This window comes from Poecilia latipinna, unplaced genomic scaffold (genome assembly GCF_001443285.1).
Source record: "Poecilia latipinna isolate Pla-1442-1.1 unplaced genomic scaffold, P_latipinna-1.0 Scaffold1377, whole genome shotgun sequence".
NCBI classification, from domain to species: Eukaryota; Metazoa; Chordata; class Actinopteri; order Cyprinodontiformes; family Poeciliidae; genus Poecilia; species Poecilia latipinna.
Genome location: NW_015113993.1, coordinates 155,428 through 168,922, shown reverse-complemented (window position 1 = coordinate 168,922; position 13,495 = coordinate 155,428). Strand labels below are relative to the sequence as shown.

Here is a 13,495-nt window from a genome sequence, read left to right as displayed (position 1 = left end):
TTGAAATTGTGCCTCTGTCTCTTTAAAATCTCCTGCTCCTTTTGAAACTCTGCCATCAGAAAATTATCACGACATGGCTCCTCTACTAACCTTTCAACAACTTTTTATTAGTGTTGCACTGAGAAGTAGCTCCTATAATGAGCTCAGCAGATGCACAGTTCCATCAGGTGTTTGCTAATTGCTGCTGACTAGTCTGAAGGAGCTGAGTGGGGCAGTAGGTGGGAGGAGTGCTCTCTGAAGTGAAAGCTCGTAAGCTTGGAAACTACAGTTCAGAGGAGGAGCTTCGCCAAGAAGGCGGAGTTAGATCCACCCAGCTGAATGGTTGCCATGGGAGATTAATGGATTTCTAAATACACATGAAAGAATCAAGGCATCACTCCAGGTATGTTTTTGAAGAGGGAATAATATAACACTATGTAAAATTCAAAACATTTCAAATAGTACCTCCCCTTTAATACTGATGAAAATGTACTAGTTTTAAGTAAAATAATCTGCCAGGGGAGCAAGACATTTTCTCTACATTATACAAGTTAAAATGTCTTGTTCCACTGATAGATTATTTCTCTCAGAACCAGTACTTTTCCAGGAATATTAAGGGACCATTATTAAAACAAGCTCCTATATCTTGCTGAAAAGTTACTTGTCAGTTAGTACTCTTGAAATACGATAAAACTAATATTTGCACCAGAAACTAGACCAAAATTGCTTGGTAAGATTTTGTGTTTACAGTGCAATAGCTTACTGTACGTAAACTGGAGCAAAAGGCATCACCCCTCTGATGTGCTGTAAATGAATACATTGTTAAATTTGGAAACTGGTGTGACCCTTAAAGGATCCCCGGTAGTCTTACCAAAGAGCTAAACTATTTGTCTTCTCTCGGTTCCACTCTCTCCTTTCAGTCGTAGCTTGTGTGGCGATGTCATAACGCGTTCCAACCACGCGCTCGCCTCGTGTTCAACCGCCGTGGCCGTGAAGTCATCTGTGAAATGCCGTAATTAATTGCCCCCGGCACAAGCGTCGCCTCAACATCATCCGGTGGGACCGGGCGCCGCAAACGGTTGTGTAACTGACGCTCACTCGAGTCGCCTCGTTTCTCATAATTGAGCTGCTTGAGTAATGAGGACACATCTTGTTTTTGTGAGTGCACACAACGGTGGTCGTGATGCATGGCCCTTGGTGTCAATGAGAACTTCGGAGGCGTGTGAAAGGCGGAGGGTGGGTGGAGGGAAACAACATATTTAAAGAAGAGACTGTGTCCGACTCGTGTTACTCTACCATACCGATCTGGTCTTTCAGCTGGACGTGATTTATTTGTAGGGCAGCATCAGTCTGCGTACAGCGAAGTGCATTTATTACCGAGAGATATTCTCCAGCATCCGGTAGCCGAACTAATGGGCTTCAAAATACGTTAAGCTACAACTCCAGAGCCAACTGGATCCATTAATCGAAATGCATACAATCTTTACAACAAATGAAGACAAAACTAACTTATAATGTGGAGTTCATGAATATTTTTGCAAATTACTGTAACTGAATTTAAAAAAGAAGAAGAGAAAAATTACTTTCTTGAGCAATACCGGATTATAGTATCGATGCGGTAGTGTGGTCTGTGGTGAAGGCGTGTTTGGATTTCAAACTGAATCACACTTCTAGATAATCCTCTGGCTGTTAGGAGGCTACAGGAGATGATGGATGTGTTGCTTGTGTTTTCCTCAGGCTGTGTTAAAAGCTTGGCAAGGCGCTGCCATCAGTGTGCTGCAACCGTCGGGCGGCTTTGCTTAGACTGTTACAGTGTTTGACACTTCCTGTCTAAATAGCATCCACGTCTAATCCAGAATGTAAATCTTCACCCAGAACATTTAAATTGTAAGGCTGGTGGCTCACATCCGCCAGGTTTTACTACTGCAGCTTCTGGGGAAAAAAAAAAACAACAACCTACCTTCAATTTAAATAATTTCAGTGACGGTTATTTTAAAAGGGAAGTTAGAAGATCTATTACGTCATTATCTGAGATTCTTTAAAAAGACACAATTTAGTCCAAAATGAATCATACCCCGCACAGATTTATGTGTAATCTAATCTTTTATTTTTATCAACACATTTCTTCTAACTGTAAATAATATTAACCTTTCCAAGTAGCCCAGTCAGAGTCCACTTCTTATTTCTGAAGTAAAATTATGGGAAGTACAAAATTAGGGTGATGGCAACGACGCCGTCATCATAAACTAGTTGTGATACCACAGCAAACATGCCAAAAGATGAAATGGTTTGATTGAAATAATTCCACTAAAGATTTTTCCATTTATTGTTGAATATAATGTATATGGAAATGTACAAATCTACCCAGGGTCTGAATATTTTTGGGTTTAAACGTAGGAAGGAAGTCCTGTAGTGGACTGTGTCAAAGCGGATCTGAAGAAAACTTTGTGGTGCTAGAATCCTGAAAATAAAGACGGAATATTTTTCAGCCCAGACATACAATCAAATTAACAAACATAATTAGTTTATGTGGAGATATTGTATGTTTTTAAATGGTAAGAAGATCAGTTAAAATTGCATTACACACCTATGGGATCACCTATATGATGATGCTACCAAGAAAGAAATGCAGTGGTTGTGGAAAATAAATCCACTTCTATTGAAAAGAAGTTCATGAGTTCTGATTTTGCATAAATTATTTTTTTAACTTTATGTAATAGATCATTTTTAAATTTGTTTTGGTGAAAAATGAAAAATACTCATTCCATATTTTTATGCAACTCATACCACACTCAATATCCACAATATCCAGATTCACATTTTAGCATTATGATGTGGAAATACTCCAGTAGGCTTTGAACTGATGGGACAGTTATGTAATAAGAAACAAATACATGTTGAAATGCTTTTTACTGACAGAAAGAGGCTTTGGTTATGCTGTATGTAAGAGAAAAAAAATGTCATGAAAGTTAAACTTTAGTGATTTCTGTCTGAATCAGTCAGTCTCACTGAAGATCTTTCCTCTGTCAGCTGCGGCCAATTACTGAAAAGTTCTGATGTTTGGGACTCCGCAGGAGGATATCAGCCAAGACCCACCACCAAGCTGTGGACTACAACATCTTTGAGGGCATGGAGTGCCACGGCATCCCCATAGTCACCATCTCTAGAGGGAAAGTGGTTTATGAGGACAGGCAGTTCCACGTCTCACCGGGTCAGGGCAAGTTCATTCACAGAGGACCGTTCTCCGAGTTCGTTTACAAAAGAATCAGGCAAAGAGACCAGGTGAGTCAATGTACGCATCGACATCAAGGCAGCACAGTGTACGGTTAAATATATACCTCAACATCCAAGTTTGATTTGAAAGTCTTTGGGTAATCTAAAACTTCTCTGCACCAGTTTATACCCACATAATCATATTTAGCTGTCACTAGCTGCATTTCCTTTAAAAAAGAAACAGAAAAAAAAAAAAAACAATATTCAGCTAATGTCGAAAAAACACAATTTTCCAATTCCAGAGTTTCCGTTAAATAAGAAACACATTTAAAATTCACACGTGAATAAGTTTGCTAGTGTGATAATCATCCTCCAGCTACTGATTGTCGTCATCCAGTCCAGTTGTTGATCACACGACTCGTGTGATGCGAAAAAAAAGTGTTGCCTTTGCATTTTGTGCAAGTGGCGACCAAACAGACCTCACTTCCTCCTAGCGCCAAAGCATTTTATCAAAAAACTAGAGTTCTTCAAAATTGCTACATTTCTATTAAGCTAATTTATTTCTGAAATGTCAAACTGTGTTATTTTATGGTCAATAGAAACACAGCTACTGGCGGACTCACTGAGCTTCACAACAGAGACTTAACCTTTCTTTTGGCTTTGTGTGTCGCCTGCAGGTGGGCAGACCTGCAGCTGTGATCAGAAAGCCCTATGAAGGCAAAGTCATCTCTGTTTGAACTGACCGAGAACATGAAAGTCTCTCTGGATGTCCAACTGTGTCCCTGCAGTATGACCAAGATGCTATCAAAGCCGTAAACAAGGGACGTTTCTTATAGATATGACAGTTTTAGACGTTTAAAGTGAATCTATTGTAGTAATAGTGGAGGATTTGCCTTTATGTTAACGCTACTCAACATCTCATTCAGCTTTCTGCTGGAAGACAAAGCTGCGGTACATTTCTTCAGCTGTGTCAAGCTTTCAGGACGGATCTGCTCAACGGGCTGGTCAGTAGAACCCACTAAATGTTTTTAGCTTTCATGTTTATGCTATGCAGTCACGTAAAATATTTGAAATGATAAGTTTTAGCATGATTTCATGTTTATAAAAGGCTCGGAAAACAAATAATTGTACCATTCATACCCTGCATATCGTGGTAGTTGTGCAATAAAACTACATCTAGATGTGAACTTGCATCTGCTTCTTTTCTTCTTTCATGCCAGTTTCCTTAATCTTTAATCCCCATTTCTCCCCAGTGCTTGTTGCCATTGGCAACGGGATTGATTTTTCTCACCCGAAAGCATCTTTTCATTTGATGAAATATTCATGAAAAACACACAGACGTGCATGAAAGTGTTCAGATTTACTTGATTGACCCAGACGGGCTGCGCGTGCTGATCAAGCAGGATCTGAGCCAGCCCAATGCGCTACATCTATGCCCATGTATGGAGATGCATTCTCTCATTTTGATAGTAAAAAAAAAAAAAAACAAAGGTCTGTAGCCGTCACCGAGCATCATGCGCCTGCTTCCCATTGGGCTTGGCGTGCCGCCGTGGTTTTATGCCACGGGGCCAGTTAGGACACAGCGTGAGCATATCAGGTTGCTACACGGGTCAGTGGCGGCGTGTGACTCACAGAAGGTCTACTCATGCTTGAGCAAATGCTACTTCCTTCCTCTTGTCTCTGGCAGTACAATGAGGGAAGCGGTGGTTTATGAATTTTTACTGTACCATAACGCATTTCTACGAGATATCAGCACCACACTCCGGATGATGTAACCAGCTGTGCTCCTTTCATCAGCATAAACACACGACCATGATTTGCTAATTTAATTCAAACAGATGAAAATATGTCAAAACATTTTCAGTTTTCTTTAAGTTACATAAAGAGGTTCTATGAAACCAATCCTCTCTGGCATGGGTAGATTGGCCATTGGAAGCTGTGGGACATTTCGCCGTGACCTGGCCGATTGCCTCACTGCAAAAACACAATATCTACCAAGTATTTTTACTCTAGTTTCTATTGCAAATATCTTCATAGACTTAAAATTAAGATAAAACTATTATAAGTAACTTTTCAGCAATTGTTAAAAGATATGGTTTTAATAAAGGTCCACTATTGTGCTTCCTTTATCATTCTAGGATAGTTTTGTGGGCTATACAAAACATCTTCAATACATTTAATATTTATTTATTTATTTATTTCGAACAGACTGAAAAGACAATCAAGAAAACAAACAAAACAAAATAGAATAAAACAAACATAAAAAATAAAAATGTAAAACAAATTATTCTGTCAATTATTCTCAGATATTAAGATTTCACCCCATAAGTTCTGCGTGTTTTTAGCTCTTTTCGGAACGCGCTGTTTTAGAACTACGTCACGATTATGCAAATAAGCTGATGCTGGCCCCGCCCTCTTGACTCAGTATTTACATTCCCAACTCAGACAAAAGAAAATGGCTCCAAACACAGAAACAGTGGAGCAAACATACATCTTTAAACCCGGAGAGGAACAAGAAGCGCAATAATTAAGCATAAATAATAAATAATAAAATAACAATATCAGTAAAATCTGAGTGTCCAACATGTTTTCACAAACACTGCATCTTCTCATTGTAGATTATCGCTTTCAATTTACTACAATTCCGACACTAAGTGCGTAGATATTGTGGGTAACGTAATGTGAGATACTGTACAAGCAGAGGCGTCATTGAGCACAGTGTTAGCTTGGGCTAAATGACAACAAAAGACATCAATATATTATGTACTTACATCGCCGTCATCTACAGATTTGTGGAACAGTAGGAGCAGAACCTTCCTTTGGTAGAAGTCTTTTGGTAAAACCTCCAGTGTTGGTGATTTTCAAAGGACTCCTTCACAAACTGGTTTGCGCAGACTACAACTTTGGCAAATACCGCAGGGATTTTTCAAGCAAAAATAAAATGAAGCCACGCAGCTCTGTTCCCCATGTCTGTGAGAAAATGGACACGTGCTCAGAATTGATTGATAGCGGACAAGAGCAAAAAGCTTTCATTTCCCAGCAGCCATTGCAGCGGTAATTCAGCAGAACAAACGTGGGCGTGGTCTTGTAACGAAGTGGGTGGAGCTTCACTTGGGTGGGTCGCCAGGTTAGGGGCTGGGCTCGGCTGGGGGTTGCTAAATAATAAAAATTGTGGAACAATTCAGAAGTTTTTGAAACAGGTGGTTTTGCATACACCTGTAGAACATTTACTTATTCCCCAAAAAAATCAACTGGGTGTTTTATTGTTCTCGCTCTTTTTTTTTTTTTTTGGACTTCTTCTATTAGCAGTACCCCATTGGAAGAACAGAAATGTGCAGAAAGGAAATTCTGCATAATACTGGGCCTTTAATAGTTACATACTTTAAAAGCCTTTATAATAATTAAGGTTTATGTATACCGCATCTATTTTTTATTATTATTTTAGTCATTAACTAGGTTTCCATTGATTGTCATGCTAATTTTGAGTGAATTTTTAAAAAAAGAAAATGTAAATTTCATCTACAAGTTTGAAGCGACTCATCTAGGCTTTGCAAAGCGTAATTTCATCAGATGTTGATGTTGTGCATGATTGATATGCTGATAACTAAACACTAAATACACACAATAGAGACAAAAACATAAGTCAACAAATGAACTTAAACTAAAAAAAAAAGTGATCAAGACATCAAAGTGATATCTTGATCACTTGATAGATTGTATTTTTTATTTTTTTATGCAATCTAATACAAAATAACAAGATTTATTTTGGGCTTTATCATCATCATCTACAGATGCTGAATTCTTTTAAAGGATGAAGCAAATTTTGAAGCCAGAAAAGGCAGACTTTTTCAGTTATACGTATATTAATAATCAATGGTTCATTTACTAATCCCCCTATGGAATGCTGTGCTACAAATGTCATACCATCCATACTTTTTTCTACCAGAAAATAGTGCCAAAGAAAAGCATGTAAGTCAACAGTTTTTGACCTTTTAATACTCGGCCATCACCTCTCGGAGTCGAAGCTGGCTGTGAGCTCTAAGAGAGGCGAAGAAACTCCTGGAAGATCTTTACAGGAAATGACAGCACAGGAAAAGGGAGAACATAACTCTGCCTCCTGCACATGTAGGGTATATCTGTCATAGGTTACATAAGCAACTGGAGCTGCTCTGCGCTCTGCAGCGTGCACAGACATAACATCTGAATGCTTCGCACTGAAAATGAGGTTCCTTGCAGCCTTCTCTGTGTGAAAAAAAACACAAAAATCTATTTATATGTGGAATATGGTCTGATATTTGTCTAAAAATAATGTTACCTGTCTCCTTACACAATGAAAGTGAGAACTCAGTGAAGATGAATTGAACTGACTCATGGTTTGTCATCGGTTTGAGAGATATGTGTAGACATATTGCAACAGACACAGTGAAAATAGCACAGTTTAATGGAATGTTATATTTATTATGTTCATACTTTCGTCACAGCAGTATATCAAGTCAATCAGATCTGTCAGCTTAGTGTTTCAGAATAATCAAACACATAGTAGTTTACAGTTTTCTTGTTTATTATTGGTGCAAAATATTAGGGAAACTGTCCATTACAGGTTCAACTCAGTAAGGGAACTTGGAGTGTTGGCTGCTTTCCATTGTCTCTACCAAACACTGCTTAAATCAGCCTGATACGACGTTTTCCCTGGGGAGCTGGACACAGTGACCTTTAGGCGTTCATGCAAGTAATCAGATTATACTGGAATGTCTGTCAGGATGTATTTGACCCAAATATTTACCCAAGACAATTAATTATATTTACCCAGTTCCAGTCTTATGCTTTTTTTAAATGCAATACCACACACACACACCCCCCCACACACACACACACACACATATATATATATATATATATATATATATATATATATATATATATATATATATATATATATATATATATATATATATATATATATATATATATATACACATAACAACATATTTCATCCAGAAATTAGAAATAGCATTTTGGCGACCTCTGGTCAATCTGCAGCAGTGCCAAGTCCCTGTCATATAAACCTATCCTATTCTATCAGTATGTCACAGTCAACATAATGTAGTTGTTTTCTACTTAACTCACTCACCAATAATGTTTTGGGCACTAGAGTACCAGTTTTCCTTGACAATGAACATATTTTGTCCCAACCGTAGTTTCTGCCAGACAGAAATATGCTGCCAATAATTTGTTGAACCACATAGTTTATTTTGGTGAGAATAGCTACTGTAATCTTCAGACAATATGCTGTAAAATGTGTTATTATGCAGTCTTCAATCTTCATTGATCTCACTTCTTGCTCCTGTCGATGATGTACTGAAGCTAACATTAGCTTGTTTGCACTCTGTTTTGATATGACTTGTTGACCTGTCAGTTTGTAACACTTTTCATCATTTATTCAATGTAAAAATAAATAATTAAATAAATAAAACTTACAGGAAAAAGTTGAACTTCTGCTTTAGAAACGTAGTGCTTTGCAATGAATATGATACAATTCTAAAACAAGTGTTTGAGTTGCTCTCTGTGCAGCTTCTCTCAAATAGCCAGAGGAACCTGAACACAACACAGAGCAGTCACATGACACAGACCAGGAGCTGGAGCAGCTAGTAGTGTCATCTTGAGACCCAGACTTGGTAGAGCAACAAAGTAATGTGTACAGCACATAGTGAAGTGTTCTCAGTTGTTATTTTAAACATCTGGCCTCGCATGGCTCTCTGGACCTGCTGAACGAATCTTGGAGGTTGAGTTTGGTCATTGAAAAGTCTTGATTGGGATCTCAAGAGCATCCCTGATCTTAACCAGGAAGAAAGGTAGTTGATTCCAGGTTTTGTGCATCCACACAAATGTAGTCTTTAAATACCATGATCCATGTATTTTCCCATCCTGAAGATGGACCATTTTTTAAATTTAAACATTCAGTGTCTTTAACAAACCTGCAACTGATTGAGCATGGTAGCATTATGGGTAAAGAGAACCATATCTTTAAGCAATACTCTGAGGCTCATCTTTGGGTCGGAAGAACATCGGACACCAGAAATGTAGCTAAAGAGAGAGAGAAAAAGCACTTTCTGTTAGAGGCATTGTTTAACGTACATTTAACACACATAGCATAGCGTAGTGCAATAAATTTATAGGCTAACCTTTAGAATAAATGACATAATGCTGCTTTCATTGTCTTTCTTGTTCGTTTTTAATCTTTTTCTCAGGATCTTGCGATGCAGGAACTCCACCCTTGCATTGCTGGCATCGGAAAAGAACCGATCACAGACCATTAGTCTGAGCTGGGAGACTTTGGAAGCCATCAGAGCCATAATGATCAGGATGATGAGGATGGCGCTCAGCGGCAGCACAGAGTTATACAACAGCAGCTCGGGTTCAGGGAGACACTTCCTCTCAAACAAAGTCACGGAGTAGGAAAAATCCCTTTGACGGTTTTCTTCTTCAATCTGTATGCCTATCAAAGTCGCAATCCCCTGAAAAGGAAATAGAGCGAGTCTTCTGATTAACCAAATTATTAAAGGGAAGATCTACAATGACTTATTAGGGTCATTGTAAGAAGGAGGAGTAGACTTACACAAAAAAACTGAGAAATTTTCTAGAAAAACAAGGACATTTCTGAGATCCAAAAGTTTAAAAGATTAATCTCAGTAATTTTTTGGAAAAAAAACTTGGAAATTTATGAATTTGAAAAGTCAAAAGTTGAAACTCAGAAAATGTCCAAAAGTCAAAAATATTTCACTTTTGAAACTCAGAAATGTCTGATTTTTCTAGAAAAAAAGATTCATTTCAAAATTTTTGAAATTTTTTCTAGCAATCTTTTTACTTTTGTAACTCAGAATTTTTTTATTTTCTTTTCTAAAAAAATTCTTAGAGTTTTTTGTGGAAATTTACTCTCTTTTTTCTTTCTACATTTTCTTTTACGCCATCATAAAAAAAAAAATCAACCTATACTAAAAATCACAAAACTTACTGTGAAACTGATCATCAGGGGCACGTGGAATGGCTTCAGCTCCGATAATTTTTTCGTGACAATATCAACAAAGCAGTACAGCAAGGCATCCACTGTTATAAAAAGGGCCCAGGCAACAAAGTGGGAGATTACCGGAGCTCCAAACTTCAGCATGGCTTTCCCCTCGCTGCTGCTGGGACGCACCGATGGAATGGTGGCGTACCGCTTCTCTTCCTTTGGGGTGAGCGGGAGAACATGAGGCTTCCCTTCAGCTTTCTGCTTCTCATCAAACTTAACAAACCTCCCGCTGATGAAGCTGTTCTCATACTTTACGTCGTTGCAGTACTTTCTGACGCGTAAAGCTATTAATGTGAATAGTATGAGGAAGCTGACGGCGGGAAACATCTTGTCCGTCACAGAGAAGATTGTTTCCATGACGCCCTGAGCATACCTTACGGTCTCGTTCAGTCTCTGCTCGGCCTCGCTCAGCTTCAACCTGAACACTTCTGACTCTATTCTCGGCGAAACCTTCAACTTTGAGTCAAGGTTGACAACTCCCAGGTCGGTAACCCCTCTGAGGACGCCTCCAATCCACTCCAACATCTTGACATAGTTGCTAAATGGAGCAACGATGGATTCTTTCTTTGCCTTCAGGTTGCAGATCATACTCTGCATCAGGCGGGTCAGGTTCCTTAGAGTGTTGCGGATGTTTTGAAGGACGACTAAACTCGTTCCAGCAGTCAGCAGCAAGTTCCGGCTCTTCTTCATGAAAATGGAAACCACAAACAGAGTCCCCAGACATCTCACTCTGTTTGAAAAGAAAAGGGCAACAGTGAGTGAAACCCCGAAGCAGACCGTAATGCCACTTGCGACTTCCACTTCATAATCCACGCCGAAGAGGAGGTAGAGGAAGAGCAGGGAGCTGAGCAGGATGCTCGATGTGATGCAGGTGAGGAGGAGGAGGAAGGTCCTCATCCAGGTCGTCCTTTCACCGGTGGTGAAAACGTCTAATGCCTGAGAGGCCGTCTCCTCAAGCTGTTGCTTCACAGAGTTCCAGGACAGCAGCATCATGGAGGACAGATCCTTAGAAAAGAATATCTGCAAAGGGAAAGAAGAACAGTTCAAAACAGCTCATTTGATTTTGATTATGTTGATATTTAATTCAGGAAATGTTCAGTAAATCACAAACCTGATGAGCACAGAGACAGCAGCTACACAAGACATACCAGTTCCAGGTAATGAAGATAAATCCAGTCGCGTCCAATCAGATTAGTTCCAGTTTAGAGCAGTCCGAATGCAGTCCGTCCTGATCCAGTTCATCATACTTCAGTCTGATGTGGTGAACTGAAGGAATGCACCGGGTATTCTCCCTTTATACCATGTAAACAGGAAGTCCTTCTTCCCATGTAAACCTCAGTCATCTGCGAGTCATGTTTATTTTTACACAATAACGGAAGAAAACACAAACTAACGTGAGACAGAGTTTTATCAGTCTGGCCTTTTATGGCTGCAGGAGCACACGCCAAAAATAACTCTTCCTGAGCTTTCTTCCAGTTTGAATTTGATCATGAAAGGTTTGAGTGGAAACAAAGAGACTTAATGAAAAAATCAAAGTGCTTGAGATTGAAATTAGATGAAATATTCATTGACTGGCCTTGACATCAGGAGCCTCACCCTTTCAACATTTTGACTAATTTTTGAGAGATGCCTATACTTCATGGTCCTGGGGTTTTTGGGTGGCATCTCTATGCGTACTTGCATTGTTTCCTTGTTTCCCACATTAGCTGTCTACTATACACTGTAAAAACACAAAATCTTACCAAATGTTTCTATTTTTTGTGTGCAAATATCTTAGTAAACTTGAGATAAAACAAAACTCACAAGTAATTTCTTAGCAAGATATAGGAGCCTGTTTTAAGTAATTAATTCTTGAATATTGGTAAAACATATACTAGCTCCACTGGCAGATTCCCCCACCCCCACTTTTAACAATATATTGATGGAAACTCAAATCTTGAGTTCTGCAATTTACCATTTTACAACAACTTCTTTTAAGAAACAAACTTACTGCTTGAATAAAAGTGGAAATTCTAATCCAATCCTGGCAGAGTAAGAATCCTTGCGTAAAGTTGGTAAATGTTTGCCGTCTTGCCGTTGTCGCTCCTAGATTTGAGACAATGCTGGTAGAACGTCTAAACGACCGCAGAGATGATGTTTCTCCCTTTCATCCTGACATTGTAACATCAGCTGAAAAGGTGGTTCAGCTGGAACCTAAACGTTCAGCAGAGTGAAAGTATGATCCGTTGAGATCAGCACTATTCCTGCAAGAAAGTCTGACTAACTGCAGGAGATGATTGGGTGCTAAGGTCAATCCTGGCAGCGAGACGGGAGTCTGCTTCTGTTAGTTGGTTTTGTTTTGTTGCTGCTGCCATTGTGGCTAAATGATTTATGCTGCAAGGGCTTTAAAAAGATGCTTAGCGAAGCGGAAATGCGGCATTATCATGTCAACGCTTGTGTTGCCACATTAGAATCAACAAAAGTCCAACTTTTCCTCTGAGCTCATCCTGCCAGGTGTTTTTTTGTTTTTTTTCCTTTTAAGTTTTCCCCAAATCAGATCTGAAAGGTAAATAACGTTTTCTGTTTCTCCAAATCGATTTGCTCCTCTGGTGCTTTTCCGTCCGCGCTGAATCAAAACGCAACAATTTGTATCAATGTAATATCAATTTCTTTTATTTTTAATTTGAAAAATAACTTACATAAATCTCTGTACTCAACCATACTTCACCAAGACATAGCCTTGGCATTAACACATTGCACCAAAAAAGAGGAAATCAAAAAGGCATTCAAAAAGAAACAACATATGTCTTTGTCATCCTGAGGCATTTTTCCTGCTCCAAAGAGAGAACATACATATCTGCTTATGGTCTATTCAAATTCTGACATCTAAAGGTATGTACAGTGAGCAGTAAATTCAAAATATATACTGTATTCTGTTACAGGGATGAAGTTGATTTTTAGATATTAAAATGCATCTTTTTTTTTTTCATTTTTCTCGTGTGGAAAAAGGAACAATGCCTCAGTTCCATTTCATTCAGACATACTGCGACTGTAAGACTCATATGCCTCCCGGACACGGGAAGTATTGGTAATTACTAAAAATAGAAAATAAAAAATAAACTGGTCTTGGCTTTAAAATGAAATTAACAAAAATATAGTAAATTAATTTCATTTTCATTCAAAAAAAAAAAAAAAAAAAAAAAAATTTTTGTGGCAAAATCCCCTTTTTTTTTTTAAAATTTTGTTTTTCTCTTT

The 13,495-nt window shown here is 38.5% G+C and overlaps 2 protein-coding genes and 1 long non-coding RNA gene across 3 annotated transcripts in view; 1 reads left to right on the top strand and 2 right to left on the bottom strand.

Moving 5' to 3' along the window:
• dpys (dihydropyrimidinase) overlaps positions 1 to 4,383 on the top strand; it is a 17,271-nt gene extending 12,888 nt beyond the window's left edge. The window contains exons 8-9 of the mRNA XM_015056350.1: positions 3,054 to 3,261; positions 3,870 to 4,383. Coding sequence (XP_014911836.1) covers positions 3,054 to 3,261; positions 3,870 to 3,929 — 268 coding nt within the window. The 3' untranslated portion in view covers positions 3,930 to 4,383. The remainder of the gene's footprint in view (positions 1 to 3,053; positions 3,262 to 3,869) is intronic.
• Positions 1 to 6,711, bottom strand: part of LOC106962150 (uncharacterized) — a 16,003-nt gene extending 9,292 nt beyond the window's left edge. Inside the window, exon 1 of the long non-coding RNA XR_001427913.1 lies at positions 5,964 to 6,711. This is a non-coding gene — a long non-coding RNA (uncharacterized LOC106962150). The remainder of the gene's footprint in view (positions 1 to 5,963) is intronic.
• A 2,326-nt stretch (positions 6,712 to 9,037) lies between these two features.
• On the bottom strand, positions 9,038 to 12,014 carry dcstamp (dendrocyte expressed seven transmembrane protein). The gene is made up of 3 exons (XM_015056351.1): positions 10,205 to 12,014; positions 9,375 to 9,707; positions 9,038 to 9,276 (listed from the first exon to the last, which is right to left on the bottom strand). Exons 1-3 carry the CDS (start codon positions 11,252 to 11,254, stop codon positions 9,217 to 9,219), a joined length of 1,443 nt encoding a protein of 480 aa, XP_014911837.1. The 5' UTR covers positions 11,255 to 12,014; the 3' UTR covers positions 9,038 to 9,216.
• Positions 12,015 to 13,495: the final 1,481 nt, after the last annotated feature.